Consider the following 22,357-nt stretch of genomic DNA (forward strand, 5'->3'; position numbering starts at 1 on the left):
TGTTTAGTCAGGGTGTGTAGAGTTCCGTGTGTTTTGTACTGTGGGTAGTGTCTAGGTGTTCGCGTTCTATGTTTGGTCAGTGACTCCCAATCGGAGGTAACGAGTGTCAGCTGTCGGCTCGTTATCTCTGATTGGGAGCCATATTTAAATGTCTGTGTTCACCTTGTGGTTGTGGGTTTTTGTTCTATATTCAGTCGGTGTAACTGAGGACGTCACGGATCGTGTTTTGTTTTGTCGGGTGTTTCTACATTAAAATCATCATGTTCACTCCCAACGCTGCGCTTTGGTCGTACTTCATTGGCGCTCGTGACATCCACTGCTCAATACTTTCATCAAACTGTCCAATGGTTCCAACAATTCCAATTATTTTTCGTTTCTCAATAAGCTCCTGATTGTCACTCACTTCAATATTGTCCTCAACCACAGCAATATTTTAATCAGTCACATGATCTTCATTCACTTCACTCACTGACGTTTCCTCCTAAATTCGCTCATTTAGCAGATTTAATTAAAAGGTTTGTCTTCACAGTTGAATAAATGTCCTTTCCTTTAATCAATGTATATTCCTCCTTTTTAATCACGTTGTTTTCCCGCTCCGATGTCCGTCTCGAGTCCTTTTCTGCCGTCCATGACGATGTTAACTCCAGTGGTGGAAAACGTACCCAAATGTCATACTTGAGTAAAAGTAAAGATAACTTAATAGAAAATGACTCAACTAAAAGTGAGTCACCCAGTAAAATACTACTTGAGTAAAAGTCTAAAAGTATTTGGTTTTAAATGTACTTAAGTATCAAAAGTAAATGTAATTGCTAAAATATACTAAAGTATTAAAAGTAAAAGTACAAGTATACATAATTTCAAATTCCTTACATAAAGCAAACCAGACAATTTTCTTGTTTTTAAAATTTACATTCAGCCAGAGGCACACTCCAACACTCAGACAATTTACAAACAAAGCATTTGTGTTTAGTGAGTCTGCCAGATCAGAGGCAGTAGGGATGTTCTCTTGATAAGTGCGTGAATTGGACCATTTTCTGTCCTGCTAAGCATTCAAAATGTAACGAGTACTTTTGGGTGTCAGGGAAAATGTATGGAGTAAAAGTACATTCTTTTCTTTAGGAATGTAGTGAAGTAAAAGTAGTCAAAAATATAAATAGTAAAGTCAAGTACAGATACCCCAAAAAACTACTTAAGTAGTACTTTAAAGTATTTTTACTTAAGTACTTTAAACCACTGGTTAACTCTCTTTCTTAGCTAGCTGGACTATGCACTTGCCTCTGCTAGCAATACACTGTGCTAACATTAGCCTAGACTGGACCCCAGAAAATAACAGTTTTAAACAGTTGTAAAAACCCACTTCTTCCAGACAGAATAGTTCCTGTAGATTCAGACTAACTCATCACCAATCTTTTGTTATGTCTCGTGGGTTTCATAACCACGTCTGTACAACAATTCAATAATGATGAGACAGGAGACAGGAATCAGTTCAACCATTTATCTGGAACGTGATCATCTCAACACATACAAACCCCCATGATGCTCTGCGGCACAACCCCAATATACAACAAATACATAGATAAGTAAATGGACACAAAACAAAACTCATAGAGGAATTTAAATGTTCAGTTGTAGAAAGTAGGGCCATGGGATAGGGTCAGAAAGGTCCGTATGTTTGATAACTGGTTACAGAGGTGACATAACAAGCATAAGGTCCATTATAACACAGTGAAGTAGAGGTGGGAGCTAAAAGCAGACATGGACAGTGAGACGGTGTGAGGAGGTCAGGGGTGAAACACTAGATCAGGACAGGTAGAAATGGCAGGGCTGGTTGTGTTCAGTGTGTGTGTCCAGTGTGTGTGTGTGTGTCCAGTGTATGTATGTGTGTCCAGTGTATGTATGTGTGTCCAGTGTGTGTGTGTGTGTGTGTGTGTGTGTGTGTGTGTGTGTCCAGTGTGTGTTTGTCCAGTGTGTGTGTGTGTGTCCTGTGTGTGTGTGTGTTCAATGTGTGTGTGTCCAGTATGTGTGTGTGTTCAGTGTCAGTGTGTGTGTGTGTGTGTTCAGTGTGTTCAGTGTGTGTTTCCAGTGTGTGAGTGTGTGTGTTTCCAGTGTGTGTGTGTCCAGTGTGTGTCTGTCCAGTGTGTGTGTGTGTTTGTGTGTGTTTGTCCAGTGTGTGTGTGTGTGTCCAGTGTGTGTGTGTGTTCAGTGTGTGTGTGTCCAATGTGTATGGATGTGAGTGTCCAGTGTGTGTGTGTGTGTGTGTGTGAATCCAGTGTGTGTGTATGTGTGTCCAGTGTGTGTGTGTGTCCAGTGTGTGTGTGTCCAGTGTGTGTGTGTGTCCAGTGTGTGTGTGTCCAGTGTGTGTGTGTGTGTGTTCAGTGTGTGTGTGTGTGTGTGTGTGTGTGTGTGTGTGTCCAGCGTGTGTGTGTTCAGTGTGTGTGTGTTCAGTGTGTGTGTATCCAGCATGTATGTTTAGTGTGTGTGTGTCCAGGGTGTGTGTGTGTGTGTGTGTGTTCAGCGTGTGTGTGTTCAGTGTGTGTGTGTCCATTGTGTTTGTGTATCCAGTGTGTGTGTTCAGTGTGTGTGTGTGTGTGTGTGTCCAGTTTGTGTGTCCTGTGTGTGTGTGTGTCAGGTGTGTGTGTCCAGTGTGTATGTGTGTGTGTGTCCAGTGTGTGTGTGTGTCCAGTGTGTGTTTGTGTGTCCAGTGTGTGTGTCCTGTGTGTGTGTGTGTCAGGTGTGTGTGTCCTGTGTGTATGTGTGTGTGTGTCCAGTGTGAGTGTGTGTGTGTGTGTTCAGCGTGTGTGTGTTCAGTGTGTGTGTGTGTCCAGTGTGTATGTGTGTGTGTGTCCAGTGTGTGTGTGTGTGTCCAGTGTGTGTGTGTGTCCAGTGTGTGTGTGTGTCCAGTGTGTGTGTCCTGCTTGTGTGTGTGTCAGGTGTGTGTGTCCTGTGTGTATGTGTGTGTGTGTCCAGTGTGAGTGTGTGTGTGTGTGTGTGTCCAGTGTGTGTGTATCCAGCGTATGTATTTGTGTCCAGTGTGTGCGTGTTCAGTGTGTGTGTGTGTGTGTGTCCAGTGTGTGTGAGTGTGTGTGTAAGTGTGTATGTGTGTGTGTCCAGTGTCTGTGTGTGTGTCCAGTGTGTGTCCAGTGTGTGTGAGTGTGTGTGTCCAGTGTGTGTGTGTGTGTCCAGTGTGTGTGAGTGTGTGTGTGTGTGTGTCCTGTGTGTGTGTGTGTGTGTGTCAGGTGTGTGTGTGTCCAGTGTGTGTGTGTGTGTGTGTGTGTGTCCAGTGTGTGTGAGTGGCTCCTGAGTGGCGCAGTGGTCTAAGGCACTGCATCGCAGTGCTAACTGTGCCACTAGAGATCCTGGTTCGAATCCAGGCTCTGTCGCAGCCGGCCGCGACCGGGAGACTCATGGGCGGCGCACAATTGGCCCAGGGTAGGGGAGGGAATGGCCGGCAGGGATGTAGCTCAGTTGATAGAGCATGGCGTTTGCAACGCCAGGGTTGTGGGTTCGATTCCAGTATAAAAAAATTAAAAAATATATGTAATCACTAACTGTAAGTCGCTCTGGATAAGAGCGTCTGCTAAATGACTAAAATATAAAATGTAAATGTAAATGTGTCCTGTGTGTGTGTGTCAGGTGTGTGTGTGTGTGTCCAGCGTATGTGTGTGTGTCCAGTGTGTGTGTCCAGTGTGTGTGTGTCCAGTGTGTATGTGTGTGGGTCCAGTGTGAGTGTGTGTGTGTGTGTGTCCAGCGTATGTGTGTGTGTCCAGTGTGTGTGTGTCCAGTGTGTGTGTGTGTGTGTGTTTGTTTGGGTCCAGTGTGTGTGTGTGTGTGTGTGTGTGTGTGTGTCCAGTGTGTGTGTGTGTGTGTGAGTGTGTGTGTCCAGTGTGTGTGAGTGTGTGTGTCCAGTGTGTGTGAGTGTGTGTGTCCAGTGTGTGTGAGTGTGTGTGTGTGTGTGTGTGTAGTGTGTGTGTGTGTCCAGAGTGTGTGTGTGTCCAGTGTCCAGTGTGTGGATGTGTGTGTCCAGTGTGTGTGTGATCAATGTATGTATGTGTGTGTGTGTGTGTGTGTGTGTCCAGTGTGTGTGTCCAGTGTGTGTGTGTGTCCAGTGTGTGTGTGTGTCCAGTGTGTGTGTGTGTCCAGTGTGTGTGTGTGTGTGTGTGTGTGTCCAGTGTTTGTTTGTCCGGTGTGTGTGTGTGTGTTCAGTGTGTTTGTTCAGTGTGTGTGTGTGTGTGTGTACAGTGTGCCAGTGTGTGTGTGTGTTCAGTATGTGTGTGTGTGTGTGTGTGTACAGTGTCCAGTGTATGTGTGTGTGTGTGTCCAGTGTGTGTGTGTGTCAGTGTTACCATGGTTATTATTTACAGGGACACTGATGAGTCAACAACATAAACCCTAAACCCTGGATAGACGGGCTCAGTGAATGTGGAGTGGAATGTGTTCAGGTGGGTCAGTGTGTCAGAGGAGACTCTGTAGAAGGACAGATTGCCGGCTGGCCAGTCCAGATACACTCCTACTCTGTGGGAGCTGGAGGAGGGGACGTCTATGGTAGTGGACTTATAATTGTGCCAGGCAGAGTAACTGTTGTCAGAGCAGATCAGACTCCAGGATTTGTCATTCCATCCAATCACACAGTCACTACCCACTCCTCTCCTGCTGATTCCTTTATATGCCACTCCTATATCAGCCCCTCCACTCCACTCTACCTCCCAGTAACAGCGCCCAGTCAGACCCTCTCTACACAGCACCTGTCTACAGATCTCAAATCTCTCTGGGTGATCAGGATACGGCTGCTCCTCTCTCCTACGTGTCACCTTTCTGTTCTCCTCAGACAGAGAGAGGAATCTGTTTACTGTGTTTAGGTCCAGTGTGAGATCACAGACATCTGAGGGATGAAACCAGACACAATATTAGAAATCATCATCATCATCCTGAACACACACAAACACACACACACACACACACACCGGATACACACTCACACTCACATCCTGAACACACACTCACACACACACAGAACACACACACACACACATCCTGAACACACACACACCCTGAACACACACACACACACACACACACACACCGGATACACACTCACACTCACATGCTGAACACACACACACACCGGATACACACTCACACTCACATCCTGAACACACACACACACACAAACACACACACCGGATACACACTCACACACACACATCCTGAACACACACACCTTCATGCACGCATATTTAATATGACCAAGTAAGTAATGATGGTGGTCTTTGACTTTGACTTCACTTGAATTAAGACTTATTCTTAGTCATATTCTTCACAGCAGTCAACACTCACATTTTCTAAGTCCAGGTTTCATTGTGTTCTCTCCACCATGTTCCACACTGTAGCGGTAAGCAGAAGAACAGACAGTCATTGAGGAATACACCTGAACTCACAAACACACACACGCACACACTCTCACACACACACACACACACACACACACACACACATTCAGCATATAACTTTGTACAAGCGGTGGTAAGAATGTTTTTCCGTGTGTGTGTCCAGTGTGTGTGTGTCCAGTGTGTGTGTGTCCAGTGTGTGTGGGTCGAGTGTGTGTGTGTGTGTGTGGGTCCAGTGTGTGTGTGTCCCCGGTGTGTGTTTCCTTTGTGTGTGTGTGTGTGTGTGTGTGTGTGTCCAGTGTGTGTGTGTGTGTGTGTGTCCAGTGTGTGCGTGTGTGTCCAGTGTTTGTTTGTGTGTTTTTGTGTGTGTGTCCAGTGTGTTTGTGTGTGTCCAGTGTGTGTGTGTGTGTGTGTGTATGTGTCCAGTGTGTGTGTGTGTGTGTGCCCAGTTTGTGTGTGTGTGTCCAGTGTTTGTGTCTGTGTGTGTCCAGTGTGTGTGTGTGTTTGTGTCCAGTGTGTGTGTGTGTGTGTGTGTGTGTGTACTGTACACACAAACACACATATATTGGACACATACACACACATACACTGGACCCCCCCACACACACACACACACTGGACACACACACACACACACTGGACACACACACTGGACACACACACACACAAACAGGACCCATGCACTGGACACACACACACACACGCACACGCACACACACACAGTCTTTATATAACTTAGTCCAAGTGGTGGTCAGAATGTTTGTCTTAACTAGCCTGATAACTCCAACATGTCTGATATGAACATTGACATAAACCCTCTACATACTTGAGTTTCTTCAGTCTGCAGTGTGGATCCTCCAGTCCAGCAGAGAACAGTCTGACTCCTGAGTCTCCTGGGTGATTGTAGCTCAGGTCCAGCTCTCTCAGGTGTGAGGGGTTTGACTTCAGAGCTGAGACCAGAGAAGCACAGCCTTCCTCTGTGACTAGACAGCCTGACAGCCTGCAAAGAGTCAAATCATATTAAAACCACACTGCTATTCTTTGATGGTGAAAATAGTGGCAGTATATTTTTTCTACATATTAAGATACATCAGTGTCCTGAAACCTGCCATATCTATTCATAAATGAATGTATCATTATTAGAAATTACAAATTATCAAAGTATTGCTTGTAGATAGAAAAATGCATATTACAAATATTTGAGTAGACTGACCAGAGCAGTTTAAAAAGCAGTATCAGTCAAATGATAGACAGTGAGATATCAGATTTATTTTGACAGTGAAGCTAACATTTTAAATGTGGCTCTATACTCCAACATTGTGGATTTGAGATCAAGCGTTTCATATGATGTGACAGTATATAATGTCACTTTTTATTTGAGGGTATTTTAATACAAATCTGTTTCACCATTTAGAAATGAAAGCACTTTATGTATCTAGTCCCCCTTTTGAAGAAGTCATAAGTATTCTGACCAATTCACTTATAGTGTATTAAAGTAGTCAAAAGTTGAGTATTTGGTTGTAAACTTGTTGGTTGCATTTGCAGTTTGTTTTGGTTGTGTTTTGGGTTATGTTTTGCCCAATAGTAACTGAATGATGGATGATGACTGGAGTAATTTTCTGTCTAAGTGAGTAGATAACATGTTTCTAAACACTACTAAATTAATCCTGATCAGGGGCGGCCTGTTCAATAGGGCGATATGGGCGACGCACTGCCAAACGGGAAAAGGAAGGGATTTTTTTTCTAATCAATTATATCACGGCAACAGTAGTTATCAGTGTTGTAATCTATACGTCTGATCTGCCACAGTGCCACACTGCCACTAAATGTCGAATCAGGCTAAAGTCGTGCTTCAAATGGCTCCCCCCCCTTTTGGGGCGATTTCAGTCAGGTTGAAAATCGCCCAGAAGTCTGTAATAGACTCCCATGTAAAATCTATTTTTTTCAAATTTCAGAGCTTTCAATACAATCTCAATGGGTGTCTGTGGGCTTGCACTTACGCGCTTTCGTCATACGTTACGTAACCATGAACGTAACTGAGAAAAGAGTGGATTGTTTGAAAGAAGTTCCTTTTTGTCGGCGATTCGGCGAACAAATGAAGATAAATTGGCAACGAAACAATTAGGACCTCCCAGACCAAATTTAATAATTCAACAGGTTTCTACTAAAGGCGGAAAGTCCTACACCCGAGGATTTTCCAAAAATTGGTACGAACGAAAAAAGACATTGCCACTCACTCAACTGGATGACGAGGGATACAGGCTAGCTGTCCGCCGCCACAACGATGAGGTTAGTGTTGATAATCACAAGTTTACTGGATGTGGATATGGTGTAATAAAGGCAGTTTATTCAGAGGTAAATATATCTGGAATCGCGTTCACGGACTCGTTCGTCAAACTCTTAGGGAGCTATAAATTAAGCCCCATTACTTACCATATCAGATAAGAGAAATTGCTGCAGCTACATATATTTTACATCCTGGCCCTACATAGTTCACTATTTGCATCACTTACCAAAATATTACATGTGGTCATATATGCTTGGAAAGTGGAGATGCCATAGAACGTCAAAAAAGTAAACATTGCCGTTTTGGAGAAGACATCGCGTTTGCTAGCGAAGAGATTTGTTGTGGCAAATGAACTTGGGCTGGGAATTGCCAGGAACCTCACGATAAGATATATGCATCAGCATTGCGAGTCTCATGATTCTATACGTATTGCGATTCGATACTGTGATTTTATTGCGCACCATATGTCTGTTGCAGAGGGATCAGAAAGCCATGAGAACGAGTTTTGATCAGTCATGGAAATAAAAGTGCTGAAAACAAATTTGCTCCCAATGTGAAAAGATTGAGAACAAGCTATGAAGGAACAATAATGGTGTTTTGGTGCAGGTACAGCCAACTAGCGCTAAAATATTGCGATATTGTCAATACAGTATATCGTAAAGTATCACTATGTAACTCGATTTCTTTCACCCCAATCCCTCAAATTAACGGTAAATAACTGAATTGTTTGCCCCACATTTAGCTAAGATGATTAGCTAGCCAGCTAAAATGTTTTATTTAGTTAGCAGTCGCATCTACAATAGTTTACTGTCAATAACATGTCTCCAAAAAGGACGTGGTGTCTCCAATTGTGTTGACATTTTACAATTGCAATGCGCATCCATGAGTATCCACTTTCTGTAGCTCAGCTGGTAGAGCATGGTGCTTGTAACGCCAAGGTAGTGGGTTCGATCCCCGGGACCACCCATACACAAAAATGTATGCACGCATGACTGTAAGTCGCTTTGGATAAAAGCGTCTGCTAAATGGCATATTATTATTATTATTATTATTATTATTATCTGAAGAGAGCCCCGAAACATTGTGTGCAGACATTTTATGCAATAAATGAAGTAGGTTCAATCTAGTAGTTCTGATCTTCTGATTGGTCCTGATGAGTTGGGCGAGGTCCCCTGCAGGCTACTGTCACTGTTGCATTGGCTCTGAGTCGGGTTCTCTGTCTTCAAATGTTCAGCCTAAGAGAGGGGATTTTTGTGTGTGTGTGTGTGTGTGTGTGTTTAACAGTGATGATGTGTGTGTGTGTGTGTGTGTGTTTAACAGTGATGATGTGTGTGTGTGTGTGTTTGTGTGTGTGTGTGTCCTCAGAGCAAGAACTCGTGAGTTGGAAGAACTGAGAGGCCTATGGCGTGGGTGTTGTCCTTGGCCACCTGCTGACAAGGCTGACAAGATAGGACCCTTTTGTCCATTGTTATTGGATAGGAACAGAACTTATAACCAGCTCCTGACCTAAATAGATCTTAGCACAACATTTTACTCAACATATCATATTCCATATTCACTATAACAAATATATTTACTACGACATTAGCAAGAACCGCCACATCCTCAGCCGGCTAATCCAGTGTGTGAAGTTTTGCGGAGTGTTTGAGTTAGCTTTGCGAGGCAAAGATGAAACTGAGGGCTCCACCAACCCTGGTAAGCCAACACTTTTGAGATCAGTCAATAAATGCTTCTGGTATTGACTTATATGCTGCCCCTGTCTTCATGTTGTTGCTGGACATATCTTTTTTTAAATGTGTGTAGGTCACCTAAATCATCAGAAAAATTGCCCCTCCTGAGAATTTTTTCAGGAGCCGCCACTGATCCTGATGATGCCTTGATTAAGAAAAATCATGAATGAATCATGAATAATAATGAGTGAGAAAGTTACAGAGGCTACAACAAAACATGCTAACCTCTCACCATTACCAATAACAGAGGGGGTATGATCCTTGTTCCTCTGTAACTTTCTCATTCATCCTTATTCACGATTCATTCATGATTATTCATAATCATGGTAGCATCCACATGAATGTAGAAGTGTTCAGAAACATCTTCTATTCTTACTGACAATACAAGTGAAGTGACTCCAAAATGACAGGACATTATTCACCATTCAGTTTCTATTGGGGAAAACATCATCCAAAACACAACCAAGACAAACTGCAAATGCATTCAACAAGTTTGTAGAATCACACGACTGATGTAATCACTAAAGGCAAGGAATATGGTACAAAATACTCAACTTTTGACTAAATAAATCCTAGTGTGTGTGTTTGTGTGTCCAGTGTGTGTGTGTGTACAGTGTGTGTGTCCAGCGTGTGTGTGTGTCCAGTGTGTGTGTGTGTGTATCCAGGTTGTTTGTGTGTCCAGCGTGTGTGTGTCCAGGTTGTGTGAGTGTCCAGTGTGTGTGTGTCAAATGTGTGTGCGTGTGTGTCTAGTGTGTGTCGTGTGTGTGTGTGTGTGTGTGTGTCCAGTGTGTGTGTGTCCAGTGTGTGTGTCCAGTGTGTGAGTGTGTCCAGTGTGTGTGAACCAAAACAAACTGCAAATGCATTTAACAAGTTTGTAGAATCACAAGCTTGATGTAATCACTGTGGGTAAGGAATATGGGACCAATTACTAAACTTATGACTACTTTAATACAATATAAGTGAATATGTCCAAATTATTACGACTTTTTCAGATGGGAGAACTAGACACATGAAGTGCTTTCATTTCTAAACAGTAACACAGATATGTATGAATATCCTCAAATAAAAGGTGACATTATATACTGTCACTTAATATGAAACATTCTATCTCAAATCCAAAATGCTGGAGCATTGCACCAAATTTAAAACTGTAAGCTTCACTGTCCAAACACATATGGTGTGGACTATGTGTGCCTGGTAAACACATGTGGATCTGGTGAACAGTTATCACTTGCTAACCAACTACAGGAATACTGACCTCAGAGTCTCCAGTTTACAGTGGTGATTCCCCAGTCCAGCAGAGAGCAGCTTCACTCCTGAATCCTTCAGGTCATTGTTACTCAGATCCAGCTCTCTCAGGTGTGAGGGGTTTGACATCAGAGCTGAGACCAGAGAAGCACAGCCTTCCTCTGTGACTAGACAGCCTGACAGCCTGCAAAGAGTCAAATCATATTAAAACCACACTGCTATTTTTTAGTAGTGAAAATAGTGGCAGTGTATTTTTTCAACATATTCAGATATATCAGTGTCCTGAAACCTGACATATATATTCATAAATGAATGTATCATTATTAACAATGACAAATGATCGAAGTATTGCTTGTAGATAGAAAAATGCATATTACAAATATTTGAGTAGACTGACCAGAGCAGTTTAAAAAGCAGTATCAGTCAAATGATAGACAGTGAGATATCAGATTTATTTTGACAGTGAAGCTAACATTTTAAATGTGGCTCTATACTCCAACATTGTGGATTTGAGATCAAGCGTTTCATATGATGTGACAGTATATAATGTCACTTTTTATTTGAGGGTATTTTAATACAAATCTGTTTCACCATTTAGAAATGAAAGCACTTTATGTATCTAGTCCCCCTTTTGAAGAAGTCATAAGTATTCTGACCAATTCACTTATAGTGTATTAAAGTAGTCAAAAGTTGAGTATTTGGTTGTAAACTTGTTGGTTGCATTTGCAGTTTGTTTTGGTTGTGTTTTGGGTTATGTTTTGCCCAATAGTAACTGAATGATGGATGATGACTGGAGTAATTTTCTGTCTAAGTGAGTAGATAACATGTTTCTAAACACTACTAAATTAATCCTGATCAGGGGCGGCCTGTTCAATAGGGCGATATGGGCGACGCACTGCCAAACGGGAAAAGGAAGGGATTTTTTTTCTAATCAATTATATCACGGCAACAGTAGTTATCAGTGTTGTAATCTATACGTCTGATCTGCCACAGTGCCACACTGCCACTAAATGTCGAATCAGGCTAAAGTCGTGCTTCAAATGGCTCCCCCCCCTTTTGGGGCGATTTCAGTCAGGTTGAAAATCGCCCAGAAGTCTGTAATAGACTCCCATGTAAAATCTATTTTTTTCAAATTTCAGAGCTTTCAATACAATCTCAATGGGTGTCTGTGGGCTTGCACTTACGCGCTTTCGTCATACGTTACGTAACCATGAACGTAACTGAGAAAAGAGTGGATTGTTTGAAAGAAGTTCCTTTTTGTCGGCGATTCGGCGAACAAATGAAGATAAATTGGCAACGAAACAATTAGGACCTCCCAGACCAAATTTAATAATTCAACAGGTTTCTACTAAAGGCGGAAAGTCCTACACCCGAGGATTTTCCAAAAATTGGTACGAACGAAAAAAGACATTGCCACTCACTCAACTGGATGACGAGGGATACAGGCTAGCTGTCCGCCGCCACAACGATGAGGTTAGTGTTGATAATCACAAGTTTACTGGATGTGGATATGGTGTAATAAAGGCAGTTTATTCAGAGGTAAATATATCTGGAATCGCGTTCACGGACTCGTTCGTCAAACTCTTAGGGAGCTATAAATTAAGCCCCATTACTTACCATATCAGATAAGAGAAATTGCTGCAGCTACATATATTTTACATCCTGGCCCTACATAGTTCACTATTTGCATCACTTACCAAAATATTACATGTGGTCATATATGCTTGGAAAGTGGAGATGCCATAGAACGTCAAAAAAGTAAACATTGCCGTTTTGGAGAAGACATCGCGTTTGCTAGCGAAGAGATTTGTTGTGGCAAATGAACTTGGGCTGGGAATTGCCAGGAACCTCACGATAAGATATATGCATCAGCATTGCGAGTCTCATGATTCTATACGTATTGCGATTCGATACTGTGATTTTATTGCGCACCATATGTCTGTTGCAGAGGGATCAGAAAGCCATGAGAACGAGTTTTGATCAGTCATGGAAATAAAAGTGCTGAAAACAAATTTGCTCCCAATGTGAAAAGATTGAGAACAAGCTATGAAGGAACAATAATGGTGTTTTGGTGCAGGTACAGCCAACTAGCGCTAAAATATTGCGATATTGTCAATACAGTATATCGTAAAGTATCACTATGTAACTCGATTTCTTTCACCCCAATCCCTCAAATTAACGGTAAATAACTGAATTGTTTGCCCCACATTTAGCTAAGATGATTAGCTAGCCAGCTAAAATGTTTTATTTAGTTAGCAGTCGCATCTACAATAGTTTACTGTCAATAACATGTCTCCAAAAAGGACGTGGTGTCTCCAATTGTGTTGACATTTTACAATTGCAATGCGCATCCATGAGTATCCACTTTCTGTAGCTCAGCTGGTAGAGCATGGTGCTTGTAACGCCAAGGTAGTGGGTTCGATCCCCGGGACCACCCATACACAAAAATGTATGCACGCATGACTGTAAGTCGCTTTGGATAAAAGCGTCTGCTAAATGGCATATTATTATTATTATTATTATTATTATTATCTGAAGAGAGCCCCGAAACATTGTGTGCAGACATTTTATGCAATAAATGAAGTAGGTTCAATCTAGTAGTTCTGATCTTCTGATTGGTCCTGATGAGTTGGGCGAGGTCCCCTGCAGGCTACTGTCACTGTTGCATTGGCTCTGAGTCGGGTTCTCTGTCTTCAAATGTTCAGCCTAAGAGAGGGGATTTTTGTGTGTGTGTGTGTGTGTGTGTGTGTTTAACAGTGATGATGTGTGTGTGTGTGTGTGTGTGTTTAACAGTGATGATGTGTGTGTGTGTGTGTTTGTGTGTGTGTGTGTCCTCAGAGCAAGAACTCGTGAGTTGGAAGAACTGAGAGGCCTATGGCGTGGGTGTTGTCCTTGGCCACCTGCTGACAAGGCTGACAAGATAGGACCCTTTTGTCCATTGTTATTGGATAGGAACAGAACTTATAACCAGCTCCTGACCTAAATAGATCTTAGCACAACATTTTACTCAACATATCATATTCCATATTCACTATAACAAATATATTTACTACGACATTAGCAAGAACCGCCACATCCTCAGCCGGCTAATCCAGTGTGTGAAGTTTTGCGGAGTGTTTGAGTTAGCTTTGCGAGGCAAAGATGAAACTGAGGGCTCCACCAACCCTGGTAAGCCAACACTTTTGAGATCAGTCAATAAATGCTTCTGGTATTGACTTATATGCTGCCCCTGTCTTCATGTTGTTGCTGGACATATCTTTTTTTAAATGTGTGTAGGTCACCTAAATCATCAGAAAAATTGCCCCTCCTGAGAATTTTTTCAGGAGCCGCCACTGATCCTGATGATGCCTTGATTAAGAAAAATCATGAATGAATCATGAATAATAATGAGTGAGAAAGTTACAGAGGCTACAACAAAACATGCTAACCTCTCACCATTACCAATAACAGAGGGGGTATGATCCTTGTTCCTCTGTAACTTTCTCATTCATCCTTATTCACGATTCATTCATGATTATTCATAATCATGGTAGCATCCACATGAATGTAGAAGTGTTCAGAAACATCTTCTATTCTTACTGACAATACAAGTGAAGTGACTCCAAAATGACAGGACATTATTCACCATTCAGTTTCTATTGGGGAAAACATCATCCAAAACACAACCAAGACAAACTGCAAATGCATTCAACAAGTTTGTAGAATCACACGACTGATGTAATCACTAAAGGCAAGGAATATGGTACAAAATACTCAACTTTTGACTAAATAAATCCTAGTGTGTGTGTTTGTGTGTCCAGTGTGTGTGTGTGTACAGTGTGTGTGTCCAGCGTGTGTGTGTGTCCAGTGTGTGTGTGTGTGTATCCAGGTTGTTTGTGTGTCCAGCGTGTGTGTGTGTGTGTGTCCAGGTTGTGTGAGTGTCCAGTGTGTGTGTGTCAAATGTGTGTGCGTGTGTGTCTAGTGTGTGTCGTGTGTGTGTGTGTGTGTGTGTGTCCAGTGTGTGTGTGTCCAGTGTGTGTGTCCAGTGTGTGAGTGTGTCCAGTGTGTGTGAACCAAAACAAACTGCAAATGCATTTAACAAGTTTGTAGAATCACAAGCTTGATGTAATCACTGTGGGTAAGGAATATGGGACCAATTACTAAACTTATGACTACTTTAATACAATATAAGTGAATATGTCCAAATTATTACGACTTTTTCAGATGGGAGAACTAGACACATGAAGTGCTTTCATTTCTAAACAGTAACACAGATATGTATGAATATCCTCAAATAAAAGGTGACATTATATACTGTCACTTAATATGAAACATTCTATCTCAAATCCAAAATGCTGGAGCATTGCACCAAATTTAAAACTGTAAGCTTCACTGTCCAAACACATATGGTGTGGACTATGTGTGCCTGGTAAACACATGTGGATCTGGTGAACAGTTATCACTTGCTAACCAACTACAGGAATACTGACCTCAGAGTCTCCAGTTTACAGTGGTGATTCCCCAGTCCAGCAGAGAGCAGCTTCACTCCTGAATCCTTCAGGTCATTGTTACTCAGATCCAGCTCTCTCAGGTGTGAGGGGTTTGACATCAGAGCTGAGACCAGAGAAGCACAGCCTTCCTCTGTGACTAGACAGCCTGACAGCCTGCAAAGAGTCAAATCATATTAAAACCACACTGCTATTTTTTAGTAGTGAAAATAGTGGCAGTGTATTTTTTCAACATATTCAGATATATCAGTGTCCTGAAACCTGACATATATATTCATAAATGAATGTATCATTATTAACAATGACAAATGATCGAAGTATTGCTTGTAGATAGAAAAATGTATATTACAAATATTTGAGTAGACTAACCAGAGCAGTTTAAAAAGCAGTATCAGTCAAAAGACAGACAGTGAGGTATCAGATTTAGATTGTATTGAGTATACAGTCCACACCATATCTAGTTTGACAGTGAAGCTAACATTTTAAATGTGGCTCTATACTGCAGCATTTTGGATTTGAGATCAAATGTTTCATATGAGGTAACAGTATATAATGTCACCTTTAATTTAAAGGTATTTTAATACATATCTGTTTCACCGTTTAGAAATGAAAGCACTTTATGTATCTAGTCCCCCCATTTGCAGAAGTCATACGTATTCTGACCAATTCACTTATAGTGTATTAAAGTAGTCAAAAGTTGAGTATTTGGTTGTAATCTCGTTGGTTGCATTTGCAGTTTGTTTTGGTTGTGTTTTGGGTTATGTTTTGTCCAATAGTAACTGAATGGTGAATGATGACTGGCGTGATTTTCTGTCTAAGTGAGTAGATAACATGTTTCTAAACACTACTAACTGAATCCTGATGATGACATGATTAAGAAAAATCATGAATGAATCATGAATAATAATGAGTGAGAAAGTTACAGAGGCTACAACAAAACATGCTAACCTCTCACCATTACCAATAACAGAGGGGGTATGATCCTTGTTCCTCTGTAACTTTCTCATTCATCATCATTCACGATTCATTCATGATTATTCATAATCATGGTAGCATCCACATGAATGTAGAAGTGTTCAGAAACATCTTCTATTCTTACTGACAATACAAGTGAAGTGACTCCAAAATGACACAGGACATTATTCACCATTCAGTTTCTATTGGGAAAACATCATCCAAAACACAACCAAGACAAACTGCAAATGTATTCAACAAGTTTGTAGAAACACAAGCTTGATGTAATCACTGTGGGTAAGGAATATGGGACCAAATACTAAACTTATGACTACTTTAATACAATATAAGTGAATATGTCCAAATTATTATGACTTTTTCAAATGGAAGAACTAGATACATAAAGTGCTTTCATTTCTAAACAGTAACACAGGTATGTATGAAAATATCATCAAATAAAAGGTGACATTCTGTACTGTCGCCTAATATTTAACATTATATCTCAAATCCAAATTGCTGGGGCATAGCACCAAATTTAAAACTGTAAGCTTCACTGTCCAAACACATATGGTGTGGACTATGTGTGCCTGGTAAACACATGTGGATCTGGTGAACAGTTATCACTTGTTGACCAACTACAGGAATACTGACCTCAGAGTCTCCAGTTTACAGTGGGGATTCCCCAGTCCATCAGAGAGCAGCTTCACTCCTGAATCCTTCAGGTCATTGTTGCTCAGGTCCAGCTCTCTCAGGTGTGAGGGGTTTGACTTCAGAGCTGAGACCAGAGAAGCACAGCCTTCCTCTGTGACTCCACAGCCTGACAGCCTGACAGAGAGATCATCATGATTTCACAAACGGTTAATTTAACACCAGTAGTGTAGAAGGACATTGGCAGATGCATTTGGTTTATTCTCTTAAACAACATATAGATTCATCTTCCGTCTCCTAGAATTGTATGCTCATATTGTTATACTAATATGAACATCAATGCATTGATTCAGTAAGTTTTTCAATGTAATATAATATATTATATACATAATATAATAAAATATTTCTCTAAACTGAATATTTCTTCCTGATGATTAGTACTTAAATGTCATTTTATGTACTCACAGAGCAGCTCTGGAGGCTTTGACCACTGGCAGCAGCCTCAGAAGACCTTCCTCTGATCTGGAGTATTTCTTCAGGTCAAACACATCCAGCTCCTTTTCTGAAGTCAGCAACACAAAGACCAGAGCTGACCACTGTGCAGGTGACAGTTCTTCTTTTGAGAGACTTCCTGATCTCAGGTAGCTTTGGATCTCCTCCACTAGAGAATGGTCATTCAGTTCATTCAGACAGTGGAACAGATTGATGCACCTCTCTGGAGAGGGATTCTCCCTGATCTTCTTCTTGATGTACTTGACTGTTTCTTCATGGCTCTGTGAGCTGCTTTTTGTCTTTGTCAGTAGACCTCGTAAGTGCTTCTGATTGGACTCAAGTGACAGGCCCAGAAGGAATCGGAGGAACAGGTCCAGGTTTCCTGTCTCACTTTGTAAGGCTTCATCCACAGCATTCTTGTAGAAAGTAACTTCAGTCTTGTGTCTGAGCAGCGAAGAAAAGTTACTGGACTTTGTTTGAAGTTTGTCCATTAGATTCTCATTGTTGTTGATGAATGAGAGGAACACATATACAGCAGCCAGAAACTCCTGAATGCTCAGATGCACGAAGCAGTACACCTTGTCCTGGTACAGCACACATTCCTCTTTAAAGATCTGTGTGCACAATCCTGAGTACACTGATGCTTCATTGACATCAATGCCAGCCTCTTTCAGGTCTTCTTCATAGAAAATCAGATTGCCCTTCACAAGCTGTTGAAAAGCCAGTTTTCCCAGTGACAGAATGCTCTCTTTATTCCAGTGTGGACCTGTCTCTTCTTTCCCAAGATACTTTTCATTCTTCTGTTTGGTATGAAACTCCACAAGGTGTGAGTACATCTCAGTCAGAGTCTTGGGCATCTCTCTCCTCTTGTCTGTACTCAACATGTGTTCAAGGACTGTTGCAGAAATCCAACAGAAGACTGGAATGTGGCACATGATGTGGAGGCTCCTTGATGTCTTTATGTGTGAGATGATTCTACTGGCCAGGTCCTCATCACTGAATCTCTTCCTGAAGTACTCCTCCTTCTGTGGGTCATTGAACCCTCGTACCTCTGTCACCTGGTCAACACACCCTGAAGGGATCTGATTGGCTGCTGCAGGTCGGGTAGTTATCCAGAGGAGAGCAGAGGGAAGCAGATTTCCCTTGATGAGATTTGTCAGCAGAACATCCACTGAGGTTGACTCTGTGACGTCCCAACAGATCTTGTTCTTCTTGAAGTCTAGGGGCAGTCGGCACTCATCCAGACCATCAAAGATGAACAGAACTTTGTACTTGTCGTAGTTGGAGATTCTTGATTCTTTGGTTTCCATTGAGAAGTGATTGAGAAATTCAATCAAAGTGTGTTTTTCCTCTTTCATCAAATTCAGCTCCCGAAAAGGGAATGAAAATACAAATTGGACATCCTGATTTGCTTTTCCTTCAGCCCAGTCCAGAATGAACTTCTGCACAGAGACTGTTTTTCCAATGCCAGCGACTCCCTTTGTCAGCACAGTTCTGATAAGTTTGTCTTGTCCAGTTAAGGGTCTGAAGATGTCGTTACATTTGACTGCAGTCTCTGGTCTTGCTTGTTTCCTGGTTGTTGTCTCAATCTGTCTCAGCTCATGTTCATTATTGACCTCTCCTGTTCCACCCTCTGTGATGTAGAGCTCTGTGTAGATCTTATTGAGAAGTGTTGGGTTTCCTTGTTTAGCGATCCCCTCAAATACACATTGAAACTTCTTCTTTAGATTAGATTTGAGTTCACGTTGGCAAATCACAGCAAGCTCATCTGAATGAAGAAATAACACAGAGGATATTAATATTACGTCTGTTTTAATGCCTACAGTATTGTAAGTCTGTCTTATAAAGTTTAAATTATAATCATTTATTCTCTTGTCTGTATAAATCTGTAAATGTTTTCATAATGCATTACACACTGGTGTGACTGATTTATATCATTAGTGGTATTATTGATGGTATCATTAATGTTGTCTCTCTCTCTCTCTCTCTCTCTCTCTCTAAATGAATCCATACAACACATCCCTGCTGCTACTTGATGAGGTCACTAGGTGTTGTGTTAAGGCTGCTACAATATCATTGAGTTACACAGCTACTTTAGCTGTACTTTAGCTACAGTTTTTAAATGTTTGTTATAAAACAGCATTCAACATGAGGCAGACAGCTCTTACTTTTCTCCAGTGTGTCAGCAAGCTCCTTCTGGTTCATTTTCCTCAGGACGTGCAGTGTGATCTTCAGAGCCCCCTCTCTGGCAATGCTCTCCTGCTTCTCATCTTCAGCATCCACCACTTCCTTATCCTGCTTCTGACTCTCAAAGCCTTCTGGGAGTTCTGGACTAAGAATCCTCTTGAACATCTTCAGCTCGTTCTTCACAAATGTCATAATATTCTCTTCAAGCAACTGAAATAAATAAAGTAAATAAGTTAAGCAAGAGAAGAAATGCTTTCTCATTAACACATGAATGAATGATTGACAGATCAACTTTACTTGAGGTAAACAAAAACAAATGTACATAACAGGACCACATACACTGAATATGGAGGCCAGGTCTGTTTGATGACTCTGGGAAGACTGACCACTGAGAATCTCTGACTCTGATCTCTCCTGTTGGTTTCTGTGGACAAAACATGAGATTACATCTCCTCATCCAGGGAGTGCACACACACACACACACATACACACGCACACACACACACACACACACACACACACACACACACACACACACACACACACACACACACACACACACAGGGAGGGAATGTTGTGTTTGTTTAATATTGTTTCAGGACTATGAAAATGGAAAAAAAAGGATTAGCCTATGGAATATTAAAACAACAAAAATAAATGGGAAAATGGGAGAGGAGAAATGACTAGAGACAGTGTTGTTTAACTCACTGACCATGACCCATGAGTTCTTCTTACCTTTGTTCACTAGAAAAGTCTCCCTCTCTAAACTCTATAGGAGCTTCCATAGACCCGTCACTCTTCATGGACACACAGCTGGGGACAGGGGAGGCTGGTCTCTCCTGCTTGATTGGGCTTCAACACAACAGAGACAAACATTACATCTCTCATCTACTCTGAGCTCAGATGGGGAAACAAGAGTTTCATTCCAAAACGCTATATATCCATTTTCAGAAATGTTGGTCAATTAGCTTTTATTGTTTAAAGAAATTATGAAAGAGATTGGTGTGTGTTTTCAGCCATGTATTTGTTTAAAATCTATCACTTGATGGTTTCATTTCAGAGAGACAAATAATCATGTTTTTTTGCAAAATGCTACATATCTGCCTCACTCGCAGAGAAATAAGTAGTACTGCTAGGTTTTACACAGTCAAATGTAGCAACATTTGAAATGGTGTTTTTTTTTTAACTTTGGATAAAAGTAGAGACTCAGCTAGAAAAAGGTATATCATACACTACAGTTGAGGAACGATGGGAAAGTTATTCTGCTTTGAAAGATGATAACTTGTAACCTCTATTTTGAGAAAATGGCCTTTGAATGTTTTGGTTCACCTACTGGAGAGCTCTTCTTTATCTACAGTGGTGTTACTTTGGCAGATAATGTCACCCATCTAAATAAATAGTTAAAATATATATATATATATATAGTTAACTAAATGTATGGTGCTTTTGGTTTTTGTCAGTTTCATTGTTTGTTATGCTATACATTGTTATGTTATGGTTGTAAGTGGTAAAATGAACTAGAAAATTTAACAGATTACTGTGAAATAATATAATGATGATTCATGTTTATTATTAGCTGTTTTTATGCTCATGTTTTGAAATTATACTTCATTACTATAATGATTATCAATAAGCCTGAACATTAATTTAGTCACCTCTGGTCAAGAAAAACGTATTTTCCTAGTACATTCATTGTCAGATTCATCAACCAGCAGCAAGCACTCTGCCTTCTAGCACAAGCGAGGGGCATGTTGAGGTACATTTGCTAACCGCAAGGGTTGCATGATGTAATTTATTGGTGGGCTGGAAGATGCACTCTTGTCTTATCTATTCCGAGGTTGTTTAATCGATATATTAGATATTTTAAAATGCATGTATACTAGGGTTGAGGTTGGAGCATCTTACTAGTGATTATTTACCAGGGGTTCAACACCTGCTATAGTCACTATTTAGTTGCTATTTTAAAAGCATCACAGGCCTAATACGAGATATATAGCTACCTAAAGTAATGAGTGACAATTTTAGAAAATCATGGGACATATAGTATTTGGTTGCATGCTATTTTATGTCAATCATATTGCTGCTTGTAGCCTATAACTGATGCTTCGTGGTCTTATGCTGCAATCTATTGGGAATATTTAGCAATTAAAAGTAATTAATTCACTTACAGACATTGGTGAGCCAGCTGAGAAATAAAGTGTATTAGATCAATCTCAAACCTGCCCCACACCAATTGCTGGACTTTCACACAGAGGTTACTAGGTCACCCAATTCAAACCACATTTGAAAAATAAAACAAATGTGTCTTATTTATCAAATGTTCTGTTTTGCAATTATACATATAATAAAATAACAACAAAATAATCAAAACACTATTTAATATTATAATTGTTTTTACTAAGATAATATTATTACTAAAATAGTTTCTAAAATGTTCTAGGCTACCCTACCCTAGAATTAGGGGTTACGGCTAAAATAGGTTATAAGTAGGGTAAGAGTTTCTGTATAGCACTTTGTGACATCTGCTGGTGTAAAAAGGGCTTTATAAATACATTTGATTGATTGTTAGGTTTAGGGTTTTTATGGCAAAAAACTGTATGGGTTTATAGCACTCTTGCGCCTCCCTTTGGCCATATGTGGGTACTACATAACTAATTCATGACATTTTTTACATTTACATTTTACATATTTAGCAGACGCTCTTATCCAGAGCGACTTACAGTTAGTGAGTGCATACATTTTCATACTGGCCCCCCGTGGGAAACGAACCCACAACCCTGGCATTGCAAGCGCCATGCTGTACCAACTGAGCTATATGACACTTGCTAGGCTCATAATCTGAGGTAGCAACTGCGTCAGATCTACAAATCCATTAGCTAGACCACCCGATTAGACAACAATCACCCCATTATACCCATTTGGTTTGCAACTCAGTGAACC

At 40.9% G+C, this 22,357-nt stretch overlaps 1 protein-coding gene across 1 annotated transcript in view; it reads right to left on the reverse strand.

Annotated features, from left to right (window-relative positions):
* Positions 1–4,355: 4,355 nt before the first annotated feature.
* LOC311140694 (NLR family CARD domain-containing protein 3-like) overlaps positions 4,356–22,357 on the reverse strand; it is a gene marked incomplete at its 3' end in the record, with an annotated part of 29,617 nt that continues 11,615 nt past the window's right edge. The window contains exons 3-10 of the mRNA XM_084175877.1: positions 20,153–20,269; positions 19,757–19,841; positions 19,399–19,627; positions 17,204–18,998; positions 16,756–16,915; positions 6,211–6,380; positions 5,335–5,381; positions 4,356–4,879 (exon numbers count right to left, since the gene is read on the reverse strand). Coding sequence (XP_084032003.1) covers positions 4,356–4,879; positions 5,335–5,381; positions 6,211–6,380; positions 16,756–16,915; positions 17,204–18,998; positions 19,399–19,627; positions 19,757–19,841; positions 20,153–20,269 — 3,127 coding nt within the window. The remainder of the gene's footprint in view (positions 4,880–5,334; positions 5,382–6,210; positions 6,381–16,755; positions 16,916–17,203; positions 18,999–19,398; positions 19,628–19,756; positions 19,842–20,152; positions 20,270–22,357) is intronic.

The sequence above is a fragment of the Coregonus lavaretus genome, assembly GCF_964263955.1.
Source record: "Coregonus lavaretus genome assembly, chromosome: 2".
In the NCBI taxonomy this organism is placed as follows: Eukaryota; Metazoa; Chordata; class Actinopteri; order Salmoniformes; family Salmonidae; genus Coregonus; species Coregonus lavaretus.